This window comes from Antedon bifida, chromosome 3, assembly GCF_963402885.1.
Source record: "Antedon bifida chromosome 3, ecAntBifi1.1, whole genome shotgun sequence".
Taxonomy (NCBI): Eukaryota; Metazoa; Echinodermata; class Crinoidea; order Comatulida; family Antedonidae; genus Antedon; species Antedon bifida.
The window spans coordinates 5,171,005-5,197,872 of NC_136228.1; the positions used below are offsets into that span (position 1 = coordinate 5,171,005).

General features: G+C 33.6%; 4 protein-coding genes across 5 annotated transcripts; 2 read left to right on the plus strand and 2 right to left on the minus strand.

Annotated features, from left to right (window-relative positions):
• Positions 1-20: 20 nt before the first annotated feature.
• On the minus strand, positions 21-3,172 carry LOC144838687 (uncharacterized). 2 transcript variants are annotated; one of them, XM_078694129.1, is made up of 2 exons: positions 1,650-3,172; positions 21-1,115 (listed from the first exon to the last, which is right to left on the minus strand). In XM_078694129.1, exons 1-2 carry the CDS (start codon positions 2,611-2,613, stop codon positions 547-549), a joined length of 1,533 nt encoding a protein of 510 aa, XP_078550255.1. In that variant the 5' UTR covers positions 2,614-3,172; the 3' UTR covers positions 21-546. The 2 variants fall into 2 exon arrangements, with proteins under 2 accessions (XP_078550255.1, XP_078550253.1); XM_078694127.1 differs by having other exon boundaries at positions 23-1,151.
• A 152-nt stretch (positions 3,173-3,324) lies between these two features.
• Positions 3,325-5,023, minus strand: LOC144838693 (uncharacterized). Its single transcript, XM_078694143.1, has 2 exons — positions 3,975-5,023; positions 3,325-3,725 (listed from the first exon to the last, which is right to left on the minus strand). Exons 1-2 carry the CDS (start codon positions 4,837-4,839, stop codon positions 3,580-3,582), a joined length of 1,011 nt encoding a protein of 336 aa, XP_078550269.1. The 5' UTR covers positions 4,840-5,023; the 3' UTR covers positions 3,325-3,579.
• A 56-nt stretch (positions 5,024-5,079) lies between these two features.
• On the plus strand, positions 5,080-12,662 carry LOC144838683 (anaphase-promoting complex subunit 8-like). Its single transcript, XM_078694124.1, has 14 exons — positions 5,080-5,281; positions 6,053-6,125; positions 6,283-6,420; positions 7,138-7,286; positions 7,571-7,703; positions 8,321-8,498; positions 8,625-8,722; positions 8,933-9,014; positions 9,475-9,639; positions 10,130-10,238; positions 10,748-10,885; positions 11,413-11,494; positions 11,632-11,748; positions 11,877-12,662. The coding sequence occupies exons 1-14, from the start codon at positions 5,151-5,153 to the stop codon at positions 12,048-12,050; spliced, it is 1,767 nt and encodes a 588-aa protein (XP_078550250.1). The 5' UTR covers positions 5,080-5,150; the 3' UTR covers positions 12,051-12,662.
• Positions 12,663-22,571: 9,909 nt separating this feature from the next.
• LOC144838088 (carbohydrate sulfotransferase 15-like) lies at positions 22,572-26,754 on the plus strand. The gene is made up of 8 exons (XM_078693447.1): positions 22,572-22,586; positions 22,742-23,011; positions 23,663-23,870; positions 24,293-24,379; positions 25,038-25,164; positions 25,404-25,575; positions 26,050-26,191; positions 26,501-26,754. Exons 1-8 carry the CDS (start codon positions 22,572-22,574, stop codon positions 26,680-26,682), a joined length of 1,203 nt encoding a protein of 400 aa, XP_078549573.1. The 3' UTR covers positions 26,683-26,754.
• Positions 26,755-26,868: the final 114 nt, after the last annotated feature.

The window sequence follows — 26,868 nt, forward strand, 5'->3', positions numbered from 1 at the left end:
AAAAATCACTGTAAATACACGTTATTATGGTTACCATTATAATACCAAAAAAAAATGATTGATTGAATAAAGTTCACATATATATAAAAAATACCAACTAGTTTAACTTTATTCTGTACGCTGATAAAACAATGTTCAAAACTCGCGTAAGAAGGAAGATGAAGATAGGGATACATTATTTTAGTGATTTTTATGAAGTAACCTGTATACCTGATTCCCCTCAGTTGTTAATGGTCTGAACTCTCCTATAATGACTGATCATCAATAGTCAACCACGTCTAGAGTAACCAGTAGTATGTTAACATCGTCAAGCAGGATGTGATCGGCGACGATGACAGTCTTTTAATTCGTTTACAGGTGAACGTTGATATTCAAAATTTGATTCACGAGAGAATAGCACGAAGATTTTCTTTATTTTTCTTACCAGGAGCAAGATTATTATCTTTTACAATGTTTCTAATGTTTTTAGGCCTAGGTACATGACATATACGTTTTTTAGTCGCGTGCAACTCTACAGCTCACTATGTCGGTCGGTTGGTTGATACACTAACTCAAATTTGAGCACGCGACTGCAGCCATGTACATGGCCTTGTTATTACCTGCTTTTCGACGAGAATGACGCAAAATTCCAAAACCATTTAAAACGCGGTAAGTATCATCAGAAATAGAATGATTCGCATTCATATCTAAAAGCTGTTTTTTAGAATAACTCCGTTGTGACATGTTGCTTTGTTTACCATTTTGCCACTGGCTCGGCGCGTTGTTGTATACCTCTTTCAAAGCTGGGTTCAACACTTTGGAATATTCTTCTTTTTTTAACACTACTTCTTTTTCATATTTTTTCTGCTCTTCCACTCCCACTAATTTATAAATAATGACATTGTCTGTGTCATTTACCAAGAAAGTCACAGTTTTGTTAACCTGCGTTGGCCATTGCGATCTTTCAAAATCACCTAAAATGCAATTCCATTCTCCTTCAAGAAAATCTTCCAAATGCTTTACAATAAATGTCAGTTTGGTTCTTCTGTCTTCAACTTTGTCCATATTTGATAAGTCTAGTTCGTAGGCTTCCTTTACCACATCTTCCATGGTTTTCAACACTTGTCGAGATAATCCTTTAGAAAATAAAGTTGTTATGAATTTGAATGATTCTGAAAAATAAAAGTCAACAGTTTTCTGTGAATCCACTTTCTATATTTCTAGATCATCTACGATCACATAGACCAACAATCTTGTAGAACATCCAAATTCAACTGGTTAATTGATATTATTAATTGATTATTAAATAAATTATATTTAATTATTATTCAAGATTAAATACAGTTCTCGAATATGCTGTGCTCAATCATCATACTAATTTAGGAATATTTTTTTCTTTCAATGGAGCTCAACAGGTCAAGATATAGGTAGAAGAACATATTTTAAATTAAACAAAGAATTAGATACAGATAGAATAAAGGTGACCTAAAATTGATAAGCTAAATAACCACTTAACAATAAAAAAAAAACATGGACAACACAAAGTTAACTTTGAGTAAAAGAAATTTACTGTAATTATTTAATACTCTTCTGTATTTACTGATACTGACGTATGTATTAGACCTACTTTAAAATATGTATAAATTAAATTATGTATAATCTATGCTTACTTTCAGATTTATTATGCACTTTACCAAAATGAGCAATATCGTTTTTCAGGCGTCTGAGAGAGATGAAATTTGGTGCAAACCTCAATGAATCATCTTCTGTCTGTTTGGTCATCTGTGTCGTGTCTGGAAGTTGATTTGTCAGAAATTCTTGACGCAATTTAGTGATTGCAACGTGTTCATTGAATACCTCAAATTCATCTGCTTTTTTCATTGATTCTTGGTGTTCTGATATCTTCTTCTCAATTTCCTGGATTTTCCTCATGATTGCATATTTTTCTTTTTCCAGTACTTTAATCTTTTTCTTCTGTGTGTTCATTATTGTTTTTCTTAAAAGATCTTGAGCTGATATCAGACTGTTTCTTATCTCTTCCGTATATTTCTTTAATAATTCCAACGCTTTTGATGTATCATCATCAATACTCGATATCATTCCCCTGACTTCTTCATGAGCTTTCTTCCAGTGGCCCATTCGAAATTTAATTTCTTCCATCATATCTTGCGCCGCCTTGCGTATTGGTTCTGCTTCGGTTTTAACATACAATGTTGTGTGCTCCTCGTGACTTTGTGATAATCTCAAACCATCACCACATACAAATGCTGAGCAATCGAGACAGAAGAAATTCAATTGTACTCCATGCTCACGACAAACTCGATTTGTCGACTTATCTTGTTGTTTCTTATTTATCCATTCGATCACATTTGTAACCTGAAATGCTGACGGAAGTGCGTCTACATTCCCCCTTATTATAGAGGTTTGCTTCCTGCAATTAGGGCAAGTGATAATTCCACGACCATTATAGCCTCCTGCTACTGTCCATTTCTGAATACATAATTTACAAAATATGTGAGAACAACTTAGCTGTTTGAAAATATTTGTATCACCTTGTGCTCCTCCGGGAACCTCAAAACATAATTGACATGTTAGTGCTTGTTCTTTCAATTCATCTAGCAAGGGATAAGCCATTTTGTTGAAAGACACAATATATAGGCCGTGAGCGACTAACGCTAAGACTAGATAGAGGCCTAGTTACTGAACTGTAAATGGCGTCGGGTGTCAACATGGACTTTCCCCAATATCTAAAAGGGGAATCCCCTGTTCTTGCAATTTATACTATTTTAGAGGGCGTGATGTAGGCCTAAATTTTTGTTTCTGGTGAGGCCCAATTCCTTCACACCACCATCATCACCATAGTTACTATTGACTATGATTACAGTAGCCGATGACGTACAGCCAGAAAAAAACAGTTAGGCCTTAAACAATACATGATTTTTTTTAATTGAAAAATCCAAGCATATTTAGGCCTACTAATCATACACGTTTTTTCCCTAAAAAATACCGTATTTATAGAATACAATTTAAATTTGACAACTATGGCATGCAGACGGATGAGGCTCTCATATGTTAAAGTTTAGGCCTAGGCCTAGACATGATTTTTTTATTTTTTTATTCTGGGAATTTTACAAATGTTATTAAATTTCGTTGGAACGTTCTTTTTTGTAAGTACTGTGCATATCTTACACATGTTATTCTATTTCGTTGGCATGTTCTTCTTTGTAAGTACTGTGTATATTTTACAAATGTTATTCTATTTCGTTGGCATGTTCTTCTTTGTAAGTACTGTGTGCATATTTTACAAATGTTATTCTATTTCGTTCGCATGTTCTTCTTTGTAAGTACTGTGCATATCTTACAAATGTTATTCTATTTCGTTGGCATGTTCTTCTTTGTAAGTACTGTGCATATCTTACAAATGTTATTCTATTTCGTTGACATGTTCTTCTTTGTAAGTACTGTGCATATCTTACAAATGTTATTCTATTTCGTTCGCATGTTCTTCTTTGTAAGTACTGTGCATATTTTACAAATGTTATTCTATTTCGTTCGCATGTTCTTCTTTGTAAGTACTGTGCATATCTTACACATGTTATTCTATTTCGTTCGCATGTTCTTCTTTGTAAGTACTGTGCATATCTTACGAAGGCTTTTCCTATTATAACCTTTACAGTTGTAACCATCATATGAGTCTACTTCTCCCGAATATTTGTCTTCTTTGTACATCTTTTTAGTAAAGGATTCTGAAAAAAAGAGTATACATTCAATGAAAAGTTCTCTTTCCATTTTTTTAGGAATTTCTAATTATGTATTCAAATCTTCTCCACTGTATAACAACATAATACTAATCCAGGTTCATAGTTTTAACTACAGAACATCTTTACTACTGTTAAGACTAAGAGACAATAGCAAGGAATTAAACTTCCCAATACTCTCCGGGATTGTACTGTTAGATTTATTAAATATTATTGTGTATACTATACTGTACTTGCTTTCAGATTTCTTGTGCACTTCTCCAAAATGAGCAATATCTTTCTTCAAACGTTTGAGAGAGATGAAATTTGGAGAAAGGTCCAGCGAATCTTGCTTTGTTTGTTTGGCCACCTGCGTTGTGTCAGGAAGTTCGTCTGCACAAAATTCATGAATTTCAGTGATCGCAACATATTCAATAAATGTTTCAAAACTGTCAGCATTTTTCATTGATACTTTGTGTTCCGAAATCTTCTTCTCGATTTCCTGAATTTTCGTCATGATTGCATCTTTATCTTTTTCTAGTAGTTGAATCTTTCTCTTCTGTGTGTTCATTATTGTTTCCTTTAGACGATCTTGAGCTGAAATCAAACTCCTTTTTATTTCTTCCGTATACTTGTCTAATAGTTGAATTGATTTTAAGGTATCATCGTCAATACTCGATATCATTGCTTCGACTTCTTCATGAGCTTTCTTCCAGTGGCCCAGTTGACATCCAATTTCTTCCATCATATCTTGAGCTGCCTTACGTATTGGTTCTGCTTCGGTTTTCACATACAATGTTGTATGTTCCTCGTGATTTTCTGTTAATCTCAAACCATCACCACAAACGAATTGAAGGCAATTCAGACAGAAGAAATTCAATTGTACTCCGTGCTCGCGACAAACTCGATTTGTTTTTACTTGTTTCTTATTTATCCATTCTATCACATTATTAAATTGAAATGCTGACGGAAGTGCGTCTACATTCCCCTTCTCTTTTATATGGGAAAGAGCCCTGCAATTAGGGCAAGTAATAAGGGTTGAGTGGAATTTATATTTACCGCTATTAGTTCTCAATACACAATTTACAGAATGTGTGAGAACAACGTAACTGTTTGAAAACATTTGATTCACCTCGACCTCCGTCGGGAATCTCAAAACACAATTGACACGTTAGCGTTTGTTCTTTTAATCCCTCTAAAACAGGATATGCCATTTTTTCGGAAGACTTTAAAATCACTACACTACGTACATACAGTAAAAGATACGGCTGCTCCGATGGTGTTTGTCATGACTTGTGGAATTGCGGGGGAATTGCCCATCTGCATAGTCATCATGCATACATCCGCACCTGCATCATATCCCGGCCCCTGGATCGTCACACATCGGTAATCGCAATTATAGAGGGCGTGTTAAAAACATGTCTTTGATTAAAGATGGCGGCAATTCCAATCCCTCTTGCCGCTACTACTTCGGTCGGTGATATTAACCTTCCACAAATCAAAAGAGAGCTGTTAACTTCAATTCATCAATGTTCACAACGGAGCCTTCAACAAAGTGTTAAATGGTAGTCTAGATATTACTTATAAAACCTCTCGGCCTAGTAGTAGAGTCTAGGCCTAGAGGGGCCTAGCCTAGGCCTAGCTAGGCTAGCAAGCTATGGCATATGCCCTAACTAGTAGTAAGCCTAGTCTAGGTAGGCCTAGGCTAGCTAGCCTCTAGGCCTAGTCCTACTAGAGTACTAGCCTAGGCCTAGCATTTACCTAATAAGTAATAGGCCTAGGCTAGGCCTAGCTAGTCTCACTCAGGGTCCGGGACGCCTACCTAGCCTGGGTAGCCCTAGCTATCTATTATGCTAGCCCAGCCTAGTACTAGTAGGCCCTGCCCTAGAATATAGAATAGGGTGAATATAGAACTTAAAGGCAGCGAGGGTGGCGATACTGATGTTTCGCACCCACTGGATATTTTTTTTTACTCTAAAAATGTCACTGTGTTAATTAAACATCATGGATAACACACCTTTAAATAATATTAATAAATATATAAAGGCCCTAGCTAGTAATGTATAGATGCATCGTGCATACTTTCACATATAAAAAGTAACAAATAAATCCTTTAATATTTATGATTTTTTTTTAGACACATGTTTATCTTATCGCCATCTTCATGTTAATTTTTTTTTGCTTCTATTATGGAGTTTAAAATTTATATATATCTGGATATTTTTTGGTTTATCCCATTTTTGTGGGAGATGACTCAAAATATCAGGAGACCCCCACCATTATTGGGAGAGTTGATGGGAGGTCTGTAAATGTATGATATGATGAATTGTTTGTAGGTGTGCTGAGTTGTGCCATTCTTTAGCTGGAGTAAAACCATCAGCTGCACCAACACCAAGTGATGACACAGAGGTAGGCGCATTCTATTTACTTATTATTGTTGATGAATAACAAATATTTAAATCTAAAGCCAGATCATTTTTATTTGTTCATAGTACAAACTAATATGTAAAATGCTCTATTAATAAGTTTGATTTTTATGTAACTGCTAAACCTTATTTTCTTTTAGGATTTTTTGTTGGAGTTTGATAAATACACTTTGGGTAAATCATACCTCGATGTTAAGGAGTATGACCGGGCAGCTTTCTTTGTTAAGGATTGCACAAGTCATAAAGCATATTTCATTTATGCATATGCCAAATATTTAGTAAGTCAAACTATGTTTTTTTATTTGATCATTTCTCTATTTCAGACTTTATCCATAGAAAATAAATTACATAATAATCTTCTAATATACAAACTCTATATAAATAAATTTAAACGACAACAATAGTTGTTTTTAACTAAGTTTTATAATATTAATAATTTCTGTACTGTATCTCCATATATAGCATTACTTATGTCAAATAAGGCAAATTTTGTAATACACAGTGTTGCATTATCACAAGTGGCGCTTGTATTATGTCAATTTGCCTATAATACTGGAAAGATTCTAATCCAGCTTTCAGATAACTTTTTTTCTGTATACCAGAATGTAACAATTCAGCTTTTGCTGCCACTACATTGTTAATAAATAAAGAGCTATTATACAATTTTAAATCAATTAAATTATTATTTTTATTTGATAATTTATTATATTTATTATGTAAGGGTGTGTGGCACAGTGTGTTGGACGTTTCCTTGTTTACTTTACTTGTTTCATGTACACTTTTGTCTACGAGATCGAGGCGAAGCACTCAGTGCTTAAAAGCCCCTCTTAGCAATAAAATCATATTCGTTGGACTACTGATCGTGAGATTGAGGTTCGAACCCAACTCTGTCGCATTGCTTGTATCCTTAGGCAAGATACTTACGTTTGCCTCCCTCCACCCAGGTGTATAAATGGGTACCCGGTTAGATATTATTATTATTATTTATATTTCAGGCAGGAGAAAAACAAAGATATGATGAGTTAGCTGGACAAATGGGTCCAATTGAGTATAAAGCAACTAAGAATGAAACTTTAAAATCACTCAGAATTGAGCTCTGCAAAAAATACAATGCAGGACAATTGGATAGCTTTTGTTTATACTTGTAAGTAATAATACTAGTTGATTGCTTCTTGGTACCTAGAAAATAAAGGAACACCCCTTCAAATAAAATGGACAAATCCATTACACATACCCTTTTCACATACTCCACCATATTTCCTCTTTTATTTTAAAATCAATAACACTCAATTGCAGACTTACATCTACCCTACCTATAAACTTTCCAAATCACGATCTGTCACTGTGTTTTTGTGCCATGATCTTCTATATCTTCTTGTTTAAAAGTCAATAAAATTACATTTACATTTTTGCTCGTTTTTACCAAAGGTATGGAGTTGTTTTAAAGAAGTTGGAACTGAAGAAAGAATCAATGAGAGTATTAGCAGAATCTATACAAAGAAATCCACTATACTGGGGCGCTTGGATTGAATTATCTTCCATGGTATCAAGTAAAGAAGTGGTAATGTTACATAAATAAACAAGGATCAAGATTGTCAACGTTTTAGGGTCTTTCACACCTGTTCCGGCATGGTTCCCGTCCAGCGAATTGAACATCAATGTTCCGTTTTCACGTGGCTATGCGCCAATCGATATGTGCGTAGCCGCGTGAAAACGAAACATTCAATTGGATTTGCCAGAACAGGTGTGAAAGACCCTTTTACCCAGCCATTTGGAACTTTAATAACACTATATCATTTATGGTCACTAATTCACCATGACAATGACAAATTTGTATACATTTTCAAAAACATTTGTTTCGAAATGGTTATGATCACCTGATGATCCAAATATTAAAGGGCGTTACGCCCTTTAATATTTGGAAAGACGGCATATAAGGGATGAAGGGTTTCAGCCGATCCTTATTTCCAGAAGTGCCCTTTCAAACTAAAGAACAACAGTGTAAATTATGCTAAATATGTTTTAAGTAGCCTAGATGATTTTTTCCCTTTTGAAGAAAATAATCCCACTGTATCAACCCTGGGTTACAATTTTTGCCAAATTTTATGAAAACAAAGAACCACTGGCTTTGGCACATATTTGCATCTCTGATATCAATGTTGGTTTTGTATTTTCTAGTTAAATTCATTAACATTACCTGATCACTGGATGAAGCAGCTTTTTTTGTCGCATATCTACTTAGAGCTTCAGTTAAACGAGGAATCGTTGAAGCGTTACAGAGCACTCAGCGAAGCTGGATTCGGACAGAGCACTTATATTATGTCACAAATTGCAGTAGCTCACCATAACTTAAGAGGTAATCTTTTCGTTTTGTGTGAGTGGTAATCTTGATATAATTATTCATCATCTACGGTACTAAATTTTTAAATAAAGAAATATTTTATATATTATCTCTTATTTGTCTTTTGATTTAATTTTCTAGATTTTGAGAGTGCATTGAAATTGTTTGATAACCTTCAAAAGATAGACCCTTATCGCTTGGAGAACATGGACACTTATTCTAACTTATTGTATGTGCGGGTAAGTTATTATAATAACCAAATAACAATGTAATGTTGGTGTAGAAGATGTATTGCCTAGTTTTACACACATCGGGGCATCAACACCTGTGTTTTTTATGGCATTGACGCCCCGATGTGTGTCAAATCTGGAGATTTTTAATAAACGTGTAATACTGTCAACTCAGCAAGGTTTACTAATTTGATAATAAACTACATTTTGTTTTGCTAGGAAATGAAAGCAGAGCTTGCTTACTTGGCACATCATGTTTGTGAAGTGGATAAATACAGGGTTGAAACATGCTGTGTTATTGGTAAAATATTTTGCGCTTTTCTTATGAAATGTAAAATAAAGTTGCTTTTTAATGTCTCCGCTTCTTATTGATTGAGAATCACTATTGGGAATGGGAGTGTTAAATTTCTGTGAATAATTGATATTGTGTATTATGTAACCGTTATACAATTTTAAATGTTTTATCTGACATTTTACAAGATCTAATAGTTTTGATGTTTTACCATTTGCTATTTTTAATATGCATTTTATATAATATTTCCTATTTCAACTACTCATATTTACAACATATTTTAAGGTTTTATTGAGTTCTATTTTTGTCAGTCGTTTTAGCTGTCTTTTTATTTTACTAAATATTTATATACTGTCTGTATATTCTTATTGAATTGATATATCGTATATAACTGAACTTATGGTGAAATTGAGTGAATTTAGCCTATATTAAGGGTAGGATTATATATTTTCAATTTATGCCTTGCTAGGTAACTACTATTCATTACGATCCCAGCATGAGAAAGCAGTGTTATACTTCCAGCGTGCGTTGAAGCTGAACCCACACTACTTGTCAGCCTGGACACTGATGGGCCATGAGTTCATGGAGATGAAGAACTCGTCTGCTGCAATACAGGCTTACAGACAAGCTATAGGTTGTTTTATATTTTGATTTTCACTTACTCATTAATAATCTAACATTAATAATTCTGTTACTGTAGGCAAATGTGGTTGCTTTCTTAAGCTCTGTCTAAACTATCAAATTAGTAACATGCCCAAATATGGTAGTGATATGACGACATCATGTCCATATATGCACATCACATTTTTTGTTACATAAAAGTTGATAGTGTAGACAGAGCTTAAGTGGAAAGAGTAGAACACTATTTTTTAAATCGGGGAAAACATATTCACATGAATAAATTCACCTAGTAGAAAACACGCTTTAAGTCTGAAAAAAATGTGTATGGTACTTTTGGCGAAGATGGTCTAATAAAAGTATTATACATTTTGTCATAGCAATTAAAACAATTCAGTTATTTGCAAAGTTTTTTTGTGTTTTTTCATCACCATCGCAAGTTTGTAATTACAGACACGATGAAGCAAGTATGTATGTAAGAAATCATTGTGTTTGTTTTCTTGTAGAGGTAAATCCAAGAGATTTCCGAGCATGGTATGGTCTTGGTCAAACATATGAGATTTTACGAATGCCATTCTACTGTATATATTACTATAAGCAAGCTCAACAGCTCAGGTGAGTTTGACAAAAAAAGAAACTTCTGATCAGGTCCTTCTAAAAAGATTTTTCTTGAAGATTAGTTGTGATGGTAGTGAATGTACCCTCACTACTGTCCACTTGATCTTGTAAACTTGTAAATACAAACACAATATATATATATTTTAATTACTTCATTATGGGTACTGATTCAGGTAATCGTCTACATATAGACATCTGGTAGCCAGTGACATAAAGTTAGTGTTTAGATTAATGCTACTTACATTATTATTTAATTTCAACAACAACAACATTTACTTAGAAACAGTTCAAGAAATAAAAGCAGCGTACATTAATTACAATAACTTAAATGGTAACATTAAATAAGAACTGTTTCTGGGATCAGAAAAAGAAGTTAAAGAACTTGTCAAATACCAACCCCTAAACAAAACCAACAAAAAAGCAACTGCATGACAAATAATTAGCTAATTTATCTCATAATTCATGACAAATTGATGGTTATTTAAGTTACATAACTCTCTCTGTAGGCCCAATGATTCTCGGATGTTAGTAGCATTAGCAGAGAGTTATGAAAACCTAGAGAAGATAGAAGAGGCCAAAAAGTGCTACTGGAAAGCCTATTCTGTTGGTGATGTTGAGGGTACTGCAGTTCTTAGACTGGCTAAGTAAGTTACTATGTTGTCTAGTCTTTCTGCACCTGAATATGATAAGATAATAAAATTTATAAAGCGCACATATCCACAAATTATTTAATGTGCTTAAATATTTACAATTAAGTTGTTTAATCAATGATGACGTCCTGGGGAGGGGACGGCGATAGTTTATTAACTTATTTATTTATATTTATATATATATATGATAATATGCCAGTTTTTCAAAACAAATTTCCTTTTTAATAAAGATACTATAACTTTATCCTCCTGGCTCCACCTTCACAAATTCACCAGTGTGCTGTTGATTGAGTTTGGAACAAACAAAGTTTTAAATTATAATAATTGGCTACTATATATTTATATATGGTGATATGGCAGTTTTTCAAAACAAATTTCTGTTTTATTCTTTTTAATGGACAAATAGAGATACTATGATTGTATCCTCCTGGTTCCACCTTTACAAATTAACCGGTGTTTGGCACCAACAAGGTTTAAAATTATAATAATTGGCTAATAGTTTTATTTTCTCTTTTGTTTAGGTTATTAAAACAGAAGATAGAAGACGAAGAAAAGGCCGCTTATTTCTATAATAAATTCTTGGAACAGGCTGAATCCTTTGGGGTATATACTTACAATATATTGTTAAGTGATATCACTAGTGATCACCTATTAACTCAGATCCAAATTGTGGTTACTGACCAATAGTAAGAAAAGACTAACACCAGATTATAAACATTACGGTACATCTTTTTTTGTAGACTGCAGGGAGTGATGAGCAATGCCAGGCTTATATGTTTCTTGGACGGTATTATTTAAAACGACAACTATATGACCAGGCATCAATATACGCTCAAAAATGCAGTGAATATAACGAGGTAAAAATGCTCTTGTATTTTAGAGTGCTTTTGTATTCACGTATGGGTTAAGGGGGAAGATAACTTAAGAGACAGATCTTTTTACTGAACATTAAATGAATGTTTTTTTAAATAAATTTCTATTTTAGGTTAGAGAAGAAGGCAAAGAGATCTTACGAGAGATTGAAGCTCAAAGGAAAGGTGCAACGGGTGGTGATAATCTAAATGGGTCAATAGTGCAAGGACAAAACGCTGCTTTACAGGACAAACAAACACCTCTTGGCAACCGTCTGTCACCTATGAATCTCATGTTTACACCCTGAATGGTGGCAGCAAACACCACTTGGCAACCGACTGTTACCTATGAATCTTATGTTTACACCCTGAATGGTGGCAGCAAACACCACTTGGCAACCGACTGTTACCTATGAATCTCATGTTTACACCCTGAATGGTGGCAGCAAACACCACTTGGCAACCGTCTGTCACCTATGAATCTCATGTTTACACCCTGAATAGTGGCAGCAAACACCATATAAATCCAACTCGGAATCCACAGATGTTGGAATTTTTCTCATGACAAAAAACAACTTTACAAGACTTTATTTGTGTGGTGCATCTTGTATTGTCCACCTAGGATAGTGGATTATAGTTATCCTTGTCAATTTACCTAAAATCACCCAGAAATAAGAGAAGTCTTGCCTCATGTTCACACACTGAAAAATGGTCACCATATAGATATATGCTGACAATATAAAAAAATATATATATATTGATACAGTACAATTAGTATACCTATACAAAATGTATACACACTGGTGTAATGTGTTTATTGAAATATTGAATAACAAAAATGAACGATTTGCAAGAATGTATCATTTCTAGACATCATGAGGTCTTATCTTTAAAAAATGATTAATATATATAACGTCGTAGACTTGCCCCAAGTCTGTATTTATTGTCTTTTTTTTATTTATTTGTTTTTATTTCGACCGCGATTTTTGTCTGAAAATACAGACTTGTGAAACACGTATAGAAATCGATTTGCAGACCGCAAACATCCGATAAGAATGACGTAGGTTATCATACCGTATTTGGCTATATGGGGCGGGCGGTATGTAAATATGGATTTCGAATCAACCAATGATCATTTTGTTTCAAAATGAAAAAGATCGATTACGTACGTACAGTGCTGAATGTATGATCGAGACTGAACAACTGTTGAAATATAAAATCGTGTTGCCAAGTTGTTTTGTTTATTAATTGTTTAGTCCTGGCCTAGGCCTCCTTCGTAGGGCTACTCAACTCGTACGTGTGACCTGCCAAATAAAAGGCCAATAAGGTACATACCACTACCGACCGGCACACAACAGGGCTACACCACCACACAGAACAGGACAGGGTCTGGGTGGGAATTAAATCAAATTTTCTCCGCATAATAACTGATCCATTCAAAGTTTGATTTGGCGGAGAAGCTAGCCTATCATATCAAGACGAGTTTTCATGTTCTTGGGAAAAATCTCATCAAATGTTTACCAGACTACTAGGCATATAAAATCATTTCTAGCCTTCAGAAACTTTCATCAATGTACCCAACCAACAAGTACAGTGAAGTACACATTGTCTAAACCCTAAACGTAACATAGCGCATGCGCATCGTCTTAGATGTTGAGTCTTTGAAAGTCTGAAATATGAATATTAAAACGACGTACGAGTGAGTAGCCAATATGGCATGCGGCTGAAACTAGTCAACTGGATAATTTATGCACCAAGAATTCTTGGTGTCAAACCACGTGACTTATGCGTGTTTCCCCAGACGGAGTATCCAAACTCAAGTAATACACGTATGAAACGCCATATGTGCAAAAATATTTATATTATTACAAAACTCCGTCTGGAGCCCAGACTAATAACGTCGTAGCATAAAAACTGGCGAGTGCTGCCTGGGTGGACAGGAATAAAAGAAATACAACAAAAGGAGATATATACTCTATAAATAATTGATTGATAAATGAATATTTCAAAACCCTATCATTTTCAACTATTTTGAGGACATATTATTATGCACCCCAAAATGTGTTTAATCTGTTTGAATAAATACATTTATTTATTTCATACTCATCCAACAGCGAGCACAAACTCGCCAATTACAGGATGAGATAATAGTTTATTGTGGTTATAAACATAGTCTCATTTGAGGCTTAGGGAGTGGAGTTGAAAGAGTCGTGAGTAACAGCCCTGAGTCTAGCACCATTGGAAGGCAAGCGCGGTAACCACCAATAGACCGGCAGCCCAGAGACATTTGGTTAGATGAGCTAGGTACCAATATCTGACTATTTAAGTGTGTTGGGGGTCACTTGAAGTCAATGAAAATGGGAGTCTGCCGGGTACCCCCTGCTGCGTCTAGACCGGGGGGACCCCGAAATGTGCTAAAAAAATCGGCACCGGTTAGATGAGAGAGATACCACCTAATTTTACCACCACGGGATGCCCATTGGCATCCTTATACCAGTATCACAAACGACAGACTTTTTGTCTGCTGCAATAGGTCCGCCAGACCCTCCGAGGGAGGGCCTAAAATGGGGCTAGCATAGATGAGTGAGGTACCACTCAAAATTAATGCCAAATGAACAAGTTGTGTTCATACAATACGAAATGGATAACAACAGACTAATTGTCTGCTGCACTGCAAGTGCCAGACTCCCTAAAGTTAGACTAGAGACCCCCCTTCCCCCAACTAGCCCAGCCTAGATATTGTAGATACCACCAGCAACCAATTTTATATGATTTAGCACAATGTAAGCAATACCAAATGACCTATTACAGACTATCTGTACACTGCCTTGGCCCTGGCAGACCCCTCTAAAGTTAGACTAGAGACCCCCCTTTCCCCAACTAGCCCAGCTTAGACATTGTAGATACCACCAGCAACCAATGTTATATGATTTAGCACATTGTAAGCAATACCAAATTACCTATTACAGACTATCTGTACACTGCCTTGGCCCTGGCAGACTCCTCTAAAGTTCGACTAGAGACCCCATTTACCCCAAGTATAGCCTACCTTAGATATTGTAGATACCACCAGCAGTAAAAAAAAAACCCAAAACAACATGTTTAATTGAATAAAGTTTAACTTTAATCGAACTAACACAAAACAATTGAAAATATATCCCATCAATGACGATAAAATGACCATTACCATTCTAAAGGGAAAAATAGTCTAAGAGTTTCACTTAAAACTTATATAAGCCAAATAATAAAAACTTTTCAACGTATGATATGGTTGGAATCTACCTAAAACATATTTTACTGACTAAACGCTGTAGTTTTACAGAAATAGGCCTACTGCACATACAATTTTAAGTGTTGCCCAATGCTTTTTAGAAGAGTATAGTAATAATTTGTAACATAATGTGGTAATTACTATTAACATTTAAACATAATTCTGACCAAACCCAGTAGTATTAAATAAATAACCTAATCAAAGTTTTCTTTTTATTTAAATATTTCTTTATTATATTATATTATATATAATGTAACTGTAAAACTGTTGGCCTAGTTGTAGCCAAATTAGAAGAGTATATTAATATATTTTCAACAAGTACTGTAGCCCAATGCTTATTATAAAAGATTATACTAATTTTTTGTACCTTTTTTAATAGATCAGTACTACATAACTAGCCCAATGCTTATTAGAAGAGTATATTAATCATTATTTTGAACAAAGTTTGTGTATTAAATAAATAACTTTTACAATAAACTGGTTTCCAGAATCGGCATTACCCAAAACCCTTTTTGAAGATGTACCTGTGAGCGTTAGCGAAACCAACGAAGTTCTGGGCAGGAATGGAGCGATGACACTGACAGTGAACTTGAGATGTTCTGGTTTTAGAAATTAGAAATTTACATACATACATAGTCATAGAGAAAAAAAACAATCTTATAGTTCTCCCGTTATACCGTTTTTATGGTTTTTATTTAATATAAATGTTTATATGTCCATGTCAATACAATTATCCAACTCTTACTAATGCAGCAAGGGCTACAATATAATATTTACTATAACATATACGTTTACATAGTAATATCCAGTATTTCGAGAGAGAAAAAAAATAAATCATCGTTTTGATTTAGCTTTTCGCGCTTTTTTTTGTATCCATGTATTTTGTCACTTTTCAGTAATTTGCCTTTGGATTTTTATATATATATATATAAAACAAAAAAATATTTAAATAAAAAGAAAACTTTTATTGTAAAGGTTATTTATTTAATACTACTGGGTTTGGTCAGAATTATATTTAAATGTAAATTATATAGTACATAATAACAACATTATGTTACAAATTATTATTATACTCTTCTAAAAAGCATTGGGCAACAGATCGTTTTTTTACTTAAAATTGTACAGTATTACAGTAGGCCTATAAATAGTTCAGTATGTTGTACTGTCCCTAGAAAAAAGGTATTTAAAGTTATTTCTGTAAAACTACAGCGTTTATTCAGTAAAATATGTTTTAGGTAGATTCCAACAATCTATGCATTGAAAAGTATTTATTATTTGGCTTGTATAAGTTTTAAGTGAAACTCTTAAACTATTTTCCCTTTAGAATGGTAATGGTCATTTTATCGTCATTGATGGGATATATTTTCAATTGTTTTGTGTTAGTTCGATTAAAGGTAAACTTTATTCAATAAACTATTGCGTTTTTCCATAATTTAAGGCCAAATCATAATTTTGCGTATAGTTTTGTTTTTCCGTGTAGTACCCTATTTATCTTCATTTCCGTATACGTCCGTAATATTAGGCAGCATTTCGGTAGTAACAAGGAATTATACCGCGCCGATAGCAGAGCAAACCCGGAATTTGATAGGCTTAGTCGTAGTTGCAGGGCATTTTATCATTGTTGAATGTTTTGTTGTTAGCTTAAAGAGTCCCTTGAAAAACAAAAAATGAAGGACGGTTGAGAAGGTGTTTTCACACAGATCGCGAGGAAGTTTTATGATTATGCATACAGAGTAGTAGGAATTAGTCAAAGGGACAATACTTCTTTAATTGTTAAAATAAAAGAAGTAATGCTGGCGCCAACTAATTCAGCGACCTTTCTACAACCAAAGTATTTCTTTGTAACAAAATTTATTTTAAATGGAACGTTACAAAAATAATCCTCCGCTTTATCAGAGCATGAATACCTAATAACCAGACAAGAACGTATCTTTGTTACGTTTTACTATCAATCCATTTTCATCACGCAATCAATTTTTCAACAATATAGTAGTATAACAATAACATTTTGATTGAATAGTGAGGGATTAGTTACAGTTTGACTTTGAATAAACCATTGGTTTAAAAAAAACAGATTACCTCTAATGGATCAAGCATTTACACATAAACTTTGCGTTAAAAAAATTCACCGACAAACGAAAATAATATAGCCTATTCCTTTTAAATATTAGGCATATTGCAAAGGCCAATAATCGATTTGTCCATAATTATTACGTTTTGCCGGTAGATTTTTCATAATCTAAGGCCAATTTTTATGCCAAATCATAATTGTCCGTATAGTTCTGTATTTCCGATGCGTGTAGTACCCTTTATCTTCACTTCCGTACGTCCGTAAATATTAGGCCGAATTTCCGTAGTAATAATAGAGTGTGGTTTAAACAACACCGTTGTAAAGTTTATAGTGGATAAATAAAAATGAATTTTGGAAATTGTGGTTTTAACATCTGACTTTATTTAGCATTTAGCCTAATTCAAAATAATACAATTCAACGTTTTGCTCAATATATTTTTAAAATTATTAATTGATAATAAATTTACATTAATTGAGTACAGTTATTCTATAGAATGTATTAAAGTACCTTAATCGGGGACTTCCCCGTGACGTTTGCATTGAACGAAAAAAAATGTTATCCTATATTGTTAGTCGCGTATGTTTACTACCGGTGGAATAGTCTACAATCCTCTGTTTGCTATAGCGCACTATAGAGTGAGTGACATTTCCGGCGAACTAGAGGTGCAATTTATCATGAATTTTACGTGCGAGAGTATCATTTGCGGCCATCTAGGGGTGTTATTTAACAAATTGCTCGCTCAAATACTCAGTGTTGGAGTCTTTGGGCAACCCTCTTAAAATAGTCCTGCGACCGCCCCTGTAATAGGGGCGGGTCTCTAGTCTAACTTTAGGGTGTCTGGTACTTGCGGTGCAGCAGACAATTAGTCTGTTGTTATCCATTTAGTATTGTATGAACACAACTTGTTCATTTGGCATTAATTTTGAGTGGTACCTCACTCATCTATGCTAGCCCCATTTTAGGCCCTCCCTCGGGGGGTCTGGCGGGCCTATTGCAGCAGACAAAAAGTCTGTCGTTTGTGATACTGGTATAAGGATGCCAATGGGCATCTCATGGTGGTAAAATTAGGTGGTATCTCTCTCATCTAACCGGTGCCGATTTTTTAGCACCTTTCGGAGTCCCCTCGGTCTAGACGCAGCAGGGGGTACCCGGCAGACTCCCATTTTCATTGACTTCAAGTGACCCCCAACACACTTAAATAGTCAGATATTGGTACCTAGCTCATCTAACCAAATGTCTCTGGGCTGCCTGTCTACAAGTACTACAGCTCCACTACAAGAAGCCAGACTCCTTCAAACTAATCACTCTGCCACTGGTTAGGGTATTTTTTTTTTTTTCTCTTTTGTGGTTAACCACCACCTTTATTCATTCAATATTTCATACATATTTCGTTCACATTTCATTTTCATACATTAAATTTCCGTTTTCTACTTTTTTCGTTATTTTCTGATTTTTACTCTTTTAACCTTTATACATATAGTGTTTTGATTATATGCATACATAAACCATAAAAATCTACACTTCATTTTGTACATGATATAATACTGTACATTTTAAAATACAAATATGGATACCACTTATAAGTTACAACATGCTAGTGTAATCATTTCTTTTAAAATATATTTAAACTGAATCCAGGGATTCTGGCATACAGGTTTTTTAAGTTCAGTTTTAATTTTAATTATGTATATTACGTACACAGCTATTGAATACAATTGATTTTTTACTTGACATTTACTTCCTAACAGGAGTTCTTTGAACGAGCTACTGCTGTTATCTAGTTTTTTAAATATGTTGTCAATTTTTTTCCACAGTTTTTTATTACGTTTACAATAATAAAACATATGTTTTTCGTCTTCAATGACTCCACAATTGTTACATATGTTATTATTTTTCAGTTTCCAGTTATACAGTTTTAGATTTGTAGGTACAATTCTATTTAGTAATTTGTAATTCAATTGGGCAAATTTCTTAATTTTTTCGTTTTTCACTTTTCTTTTCCAGACATCACACCACTTGATATCTTCATTAAATATGTTGTTCCATTTAAGTATGCTTTTCGGCGGAATAAAAACATTATTTACAAAGTTAGAATATACATCTTTTGTTGTCATCTTAATTATATTGTTGATATTGTATTCCAGATTCACATTCATATATTGATTCATATTTGGCATATTATGTTTAATTATATTTAACCACTCTTTTGGAATAGCTCTAGTTAAGGAAACATATTCAGCTATCCAGTTTTTCTTAATACGTAGTTGTTTAATTATTTCTATAGGTTTCATTAGACGATTGAAAATAATTATATCTCCAATTTGATTAAAACCTGCATCTATCCAGTTCTTAAAGAATAGTGGTTTGTTTCTATATTTAATATAATTATTACCCCATAAGTTTTGCTTTATCACGTCTTCATACTTGTTAATTGTATCTTCATTATTCATATTATTAAATTCAACACAACACTTTAGAACATTATAATAAAAAGATGGTATATTATCTAAGCCCATGTTATTTTTAAAATTGATATTTGACATACTTAAAATTAGTTGTTCGGTTCCAAATTTGTTAAAATAGTATAGTGATAAGATTTTCCATCTTACGTGTTTTCTACACAGTAATTTTCTTGCCCATATCATTTTCAGCGAGTTTATGTGTAATGCGAAATCAGGCATACCTATGCCCCCTTTAATCATTTTACCGATTAAAGTTTTTCTTTTTATTTTTTCTGTTTTTCCATTCCATAAAAAGTTATATATCAATTTATTTATTTTAAAAATAACATAATCTGGTACATCAATTATACATGCATTGTATGTTAGTTTAGACAAAGCTAAACTTTTTAAAATGGTAACTTTGCCAAAAAAGGTTAGGTTTCTTCCTTTCCATCTATTGAGTAGCATTTCTAAGTTTGCCACCTTACTATCCCAATTCAATTCACTGCATTTGTTCTCATTATATCCCACATAAATACCCAAAATCTTAATTGGTTCATTAACCCAATTTAGACTGCATGGTTTTTCAATTTTGTTTATATTTTTGCCAATCCATATAGCGTTGGTTTTTTTTTAATTTAAATTCATACCAGACACTTTACCAAACTTATTAACAATATTTAAACCAATTTCTATACTTTTTTCATTTCCCACAAAGAGTACAGTGTCATCCGCCAGATGCGCAATGCGAACTTCCTCACCATTATCATTGTTAGGTAAAGATATTCCTTTATAGCATTTATCTTTTCTTATATTACACGCCATAATTTCTACTACTAAAATAAAGAGTAACGCCGACAATGGGCAACCCTGTCTTATTCCGCATTCCATTTCAAAACTTTCTGATATCCAACCATTATTAACAATAACACATTCAGTTTTACTATAAATTGTATTTACCCATTTTAAAAAGGAGTCTCCAAAATTAAATTTTGTTAGTACCTTAAACATAAAATCTCTATTTACAGAATCAAAGGCTTTCCTAAAATCAAGGGATAAAATAGCTCCTTCGATTTGTTCTTCTGTTGTATAATATAGAATATCATTAATTAGACGGACGTTTTCTCCAGCGAATCGTCCTTTAATGTACCCCTTTTGGTCATTGTCAATTACATTTTCAATTACTTTATGAAGTCTCATACATAGAATTTGAGTTAAAATGTTGTAGTCTGTATTTAATAAAGTGATAGGACGCCAGTTTTCAAGCAATTTTTTATCACCTTTTTTGTATAATAGGCTTATAATACCACGTTTCTGTGTAGAACTCATTTCATTGTTAAAATAACATGCATTTAGAGCGTCACAAACAATGTGTTTAATGTCATCCCAGAAATGTAAATAAAACTCAACGGTCAAGCCATCACATCCGGGAGTTTTATTTAATTTCATTTTTTTAATTGCATTGGTACATTCATTTAGTGTGACAATACCTTCACATATCCCTTTTTCTTCTTCTGTTAAACTCGTTACATTTGATTTATCTAGGTAAGTGTTTATTTGTTTACGGGATATACCCTTATTTGCATATAGATGCCTATAAAATCTAACTTCCTCACAAAGAATTTCCTTTGTCTTTGTTAGCACTCTACCCTTCTCGTTTTGTAAACATTTGATTTGGTTTTTTTTTCCCTTATTTTTTTCCAGACTAAGAAAATATTTAGTGCTACGTTCGCCCTCTTCAATCCATTTTACTCTAGAACGTATATATGCACCTTTTGTTTCATTATCATAAATATTTTCCAGCTTTTTTGTTTTTTTTGCAATTTTTGCTTCTATGCTCTCATTGGCAGTACAATCATTGTTTAATAAAGAATCATTTAGTTTTTTTATTTCTTTTTCTAGTTTTACTTTTTTTATTTTTTTTTCTTTATTGATTTTTTTGCCATAGTAGATTGAAACGTCTTTAATTTTGGCTTTTAATAATTCCCATAATACATCTGGGCTAAGGTTATTTTCATTGGTTTGGGTTTTTTTAATTACATTTGTAATATAGTTTTGGTAATCAGTATTTTGCAATAGGTTGTTATTAAGTTTCCAATAACCTGGGCCTCTTTTGGACTCATCAAAGCTGATTTTAATTGAAATTGCTTGATGATCTGTCAAGATAGCTGGTCTTATATCACATGATATTACGTCATCGTGATCAAGAATTTGTTTAGAAGTCAACCAGTAATCTAGCCGTCTGTAAATTTGCTTAGATTTTCTACGCCAGGTATATTGTAATTTTTCTGGATTTTTATTTCTCCAGGCATCCTTTAAATTAAGTTTTTTAATAAAATTTTTAAGTGTAAAAACAGATGTATCTTTTCTGTCTTTACTGTTCTTTTGGTCCCATTTTCTGTCCAAAATACAATTGAAGTCACCACCGATAATAATTATATCGTTGTTTAAGTCAACAATATCCAAAATGGTCTCATTTAACTCTCTGAAATATGAGCTTCTTACTTTATAATTGTTAGGAGCATATACGTTTACAAAAACATGCATTTTACCATTAATTTCAACATTTAGAATTATATATCTTCCATTTTTATCGATACATTCGTTAGTAATCTTTAAATTGAATTCATTTAAGAATATTATTGATACCCCTGCACTATTTGAAAAACCAGTGCTATGTATGCAAGTACTGTTCCAAACTAAATTAAATTTTTCAAATAAGTCAGGTGTAAGGTGTGTTTCTTGTATAAGTACAATGTCAGCCTTTTGGTCTTGACACCAACTATGTATCTGCCTTTGTTTATCTATGTTACGTAAGCCTCTTACGTTTATAGAGACACAATTAATGCTTGCTTTATCCATCTATATGTTAGCTGATAAATTAATTAAGTTGTGTGGTTAGGGTATTGTGTGCTTTAGATTTACTACCATAATAGAATGAAGTGTGTTTTGTTGACTTTATGCTGCCACCTGTAAAAGAAACTTCATCGCAAATATTTGCACAATAGTTGGGCTAGACAATGATTGACCAGACCGGTTTTAAAAATGTCGAAGGTGTGGGTGAGTTTTTTTAATTTCTTAAATAATTAAATTTAATATTTGATGCTAATTGAACTATAGTTTCGTCTGTAGCCTACACTTAATAGGACTGGTCTAAGATTTAATTTATATATTCGGGTATTCGTACATTTTTAATTTAATTAATTGCTATTTAGGTGGTAAAATGTACACCCGTTTTGGCTGGTATTTTAGTTATATCGTTTGCGGGCTCTCTATCAACGCTTTTTAGTCAAACCGATACAAGTGATAAACTACGGTACCCTTTACCAAGAATTGACACAGCCCTTTCTAATGGAACATTGCCAAAATTGCCGTTTCCAGGAGGAATACTGACAAACATCACTTCACACTCAACAAGAAGGAAGGGAAAGTTCCTCAGTGAATTGGACATTCCCACGAGCTTGCGTCACATCATTGGAAAACAAGTAAGTTGATAATTGTTATGTTTATTGACCACTGATTATTAATATAATATATTAATTTTTATCATTTTTTTTATCTTAAATATTTGCAAATCTTTTCTATTTCTATATATTTCTGTTTCTTACGGTGGCCTATAAGTGTCACGGCAACTTTCAAAAAATATCACGGCAACTTTCAAAAAAAGCCACGGCAATTTGAAAAAAGCCACGGCAATTTGAAAAAAGCCACGGCAATTTGAAAAAAGCCACGGCAAATTAAAAATAAAACATCACGGCAAATTAAAAATAAAACATCGCGGCAATTTAACAAAAATACCACGGCAACTTAAAAACGAAACACCACGGCAAATTAGTATTGAAACACCACGGCAAATTAATAATGGAACACCACGGCAAATTACAGAATGCCACGGCGGAAGTGAGTTACCACGGCGGAAGTGAAACCTTTGGAATCTTCGATTTTTTCTGAGGTAAGTAATTATTTTTTTCAAATTGCCGTGGCTTTTTTTGAAAAAATTGCCGTGATATTTTTTGAAAGTTGCCGTGACACTTATAGGCCACCGTAGTTTCTAAAAAAATGGAAAGCAAAATAAGCTCAATAGATGTTTAGAGGATGAATGAATCCTTCAATAATAATCTACCATATCTTGTCAGATACTTCAATCAATACCACAAGTTTTCAGTTCAAAATTTAAGAATCCATGTTGGGAAACGAAGCAATCGCTTCGTTGTCTTCCTTATTTCTACGTTGCTGGAATGCCAAAAAGCGGGACAACTGATTTGTTCAGTAAAATAATCTCGCATCCAGATGTGGTCCATTCAGTGAAGGAGCTTCACTGGTGGACAAGACGTCGTTTTAATGGTATGTTGTTTCTTTTACTGTTTCTTCAACTCTTATTATCTTAAGCTCTGTCTACACTATCAAACTAGTTTGACCAAAAAAGTGTGATGTGCCCAAATATGCTAGTGATATGACCGAAGATGGTAGTGATATGACATCATCATGTCCATATATGGGCACATCACATTTTGTTGGTCACATGAAGTTTGATAGTTTAGACAAAACTTGACGAAAATATAAGGAACGGTGGTTGTGAACCATCAGTTTTTGATCGCCATATTATTAATACAATAATATTGATACATTTCAGCAGCGGAATCCATAAATTCAGTATCATTTTGTGGTCATGCTAACATTGTCAATCATAAAGTTACAGTGTAATACAATTAACTGCATTCCTTTTTTGTCCATAACTTACGATACTATTAATACATTTATTTCAGCCGGTTTAAGTTGGTACTTGAATAAGCAATCTCGCATAGTACGCTTGTTAGCCAAAAAAACTGCTGATGCAGCTCGTTTAGTTATAGGTAAGGTTTCATTCTTCTTGTGGGGTTTTGTAATTTTGAAAAGATGATCCATTGAAGTAAAAATCAAGTCAAGCAGATCGGAATCTTGTGGGGTTTTGTAATTTTGAATAAATTATCCATTGCAGTAAAAATCAAGTCAAGCAGATCGGAATCTTGTGGGGTTTTGTAATTTTGAATAAATTATCCATTGCAGTAAAAATCAAGTCAAGCAGATCGGAATCTTGTGGGGTTTTGTAATTTTGAAAAGATGATCCATTGAAGTAAAAATCAAGTTAAGCAGATCGGAATCTTGTGGGGTTTTGTAATTTTTAATAGATGATCCATTGCAGTAAAAATCAAGTCAAGCAGATCGGAATCTTGTTGGGTTTTCTAATTTTTAATAGATTATCCATTGCAGTAAAAATCAAGTCAAACGATCGGAATTATGAACAGGCCTAAACTGTTATAACATAAAACAAGAATAGACTATTGAAATAATTTGTTTGTGTGTTGCAAAATGAGTAGGCCTATGTAGCTAGTGTGTCAAAGCGCTATATAAATAGCGCTTAATAATAGAAAAATAGCTAAAATCGTTGTGCTTTGAGCAAACGTACAGCCCAACCTTACTGAATTTGGAAGGCATAATGTGACGTAAGCGGTTTTTCAATCTGATCAATAGGAGATGGGTCGGCTTCAACACTTTGGGATTGCAACTATAAGACGGCAAAGTATAGTAACGCCGACATTTTCCAAGTGGTGCAACCAAATGCTAAAGTCATTGCTATTTTCAGAAATCCCGCTGATAGGTAGGCCTACAGTATTTGTTACTGTTTTTGTTTTTTGTGTTTCCAGAATTTGTTTCTTTTGATTGTTGTGATTTGTAAACAATGCTTGTAAACTTGTAAACTTCGAAATCAGTCTAAAATAAAACTAATCATAATCAGGGATAGAAATAAAAACACTAAAAACATTTCAAAATTAGGTATTACCATTTGATATGCATGGATATTTCGTTAGAGATAAAAATTATTATCATTTTCCACAGACTATACTCAGGTTATAAGTATTTTAACAGACGAAAAGGCGACTCACGATCACCAGAACAATTTCACACCTATTGTTTGACGGCTGTGAATAGTTTTACAAAATGTCTACAGACGTATGGTGAACGGCAATGTGTAGGCCTATACGGCAGCGAGGGTGCAGTTCATCGAGGGGTAAACACTCGATATTATTCATTAACAATTATGTTAGGGAGAGAACTAAAGCTTGGTTCCCACTGCAGACGCACGACGCAAGCGAGCGAGTCGACCAAAAGAAAAGCGACAGTTCGAATAATCCATCGCTGTTATTGGTCAACTCGCTTACGTTGCGTTTACGTCCATACGTTGCGTCCTAGTGGGAAACAAGCTTTACGTCGCGCTTACGTTTCGTCTGTGGGGAACCAATTAAACATAAAATGTACCTTAAGTTAGGGAGAGAACTAAAGCTTGGTTCCCACTAGAGACGCACAACGCAAGCGAGTTGACCAAAAGAAAAGCGACAGTTCAAATAATCCATCGCTGTGATTGGTCAAAGTGTGCGTTTCTGGGAACCAATCAAACATTACACAAATGCATACGAATTTCATAATCTACGATACTGTTATATATTACACTGTAGATAATTAAATGTTGTGTTAACTTTTTCAGAGAATTCATGTTGGATTATACAATATATTCGTTCGTGATTGGTTAAACGTTTTTCCTCATAAAAACCTGTATTTTCTTCGGACTGACGAGTGGATGAACTGCACAATTGCCTTTCCGAAAATTGTGAAGTTCTTAGAACTCGGTGAGTAACATTTTTTGCAGCTGTCATTAGGTTTATCGTAACTGACTATTGAAAGTCATCTAGATACGAGTCTCAGTGTATTGAGTACTTTTAACAATTGTATTCCTGTCTCACTCAGGTTCATAAGTAAAGAAAATGTATATGTGAATATAAGACCGATACACCGATATGACTTATATATATAGATTATATTCATTTAGTTTCAAATCAAATAAACATTTCTTAGCTTTTTATTTTTTTAAAAGTAGATCCCTAATATCTATTTAACAAGCATAACCACCAAAACAAATCTATTCTTTTGTCACACAGGTGAAATGAGTAAAAAACAAATTGTTTCAATCTGCAATACTAGAAGGAAGAATACGATCACCGCTGCGAAACAACTCGGCCCTATGCTACCGAAAACACGAGCTTTACTAAATGAATTTTATAGACCGTATATGGAAGATTTGGCCACAGTTCTGCAAGACCCACGATATACTTGGAGTTAATTTCATTTAAATCAAATATTCTTAATTTATCTTCTTTATCATCAAGGAAAAATTCTTTTTATTAAATCTTCTTTTATTCATTCGCTGAATACGTCAAACCTTTGAACATCAAATTATTATTATATTATATTGCATCCGTCCCTGGGTCATTTTGAGACAAGTTCATTGAACTTCTAATGATCCAGA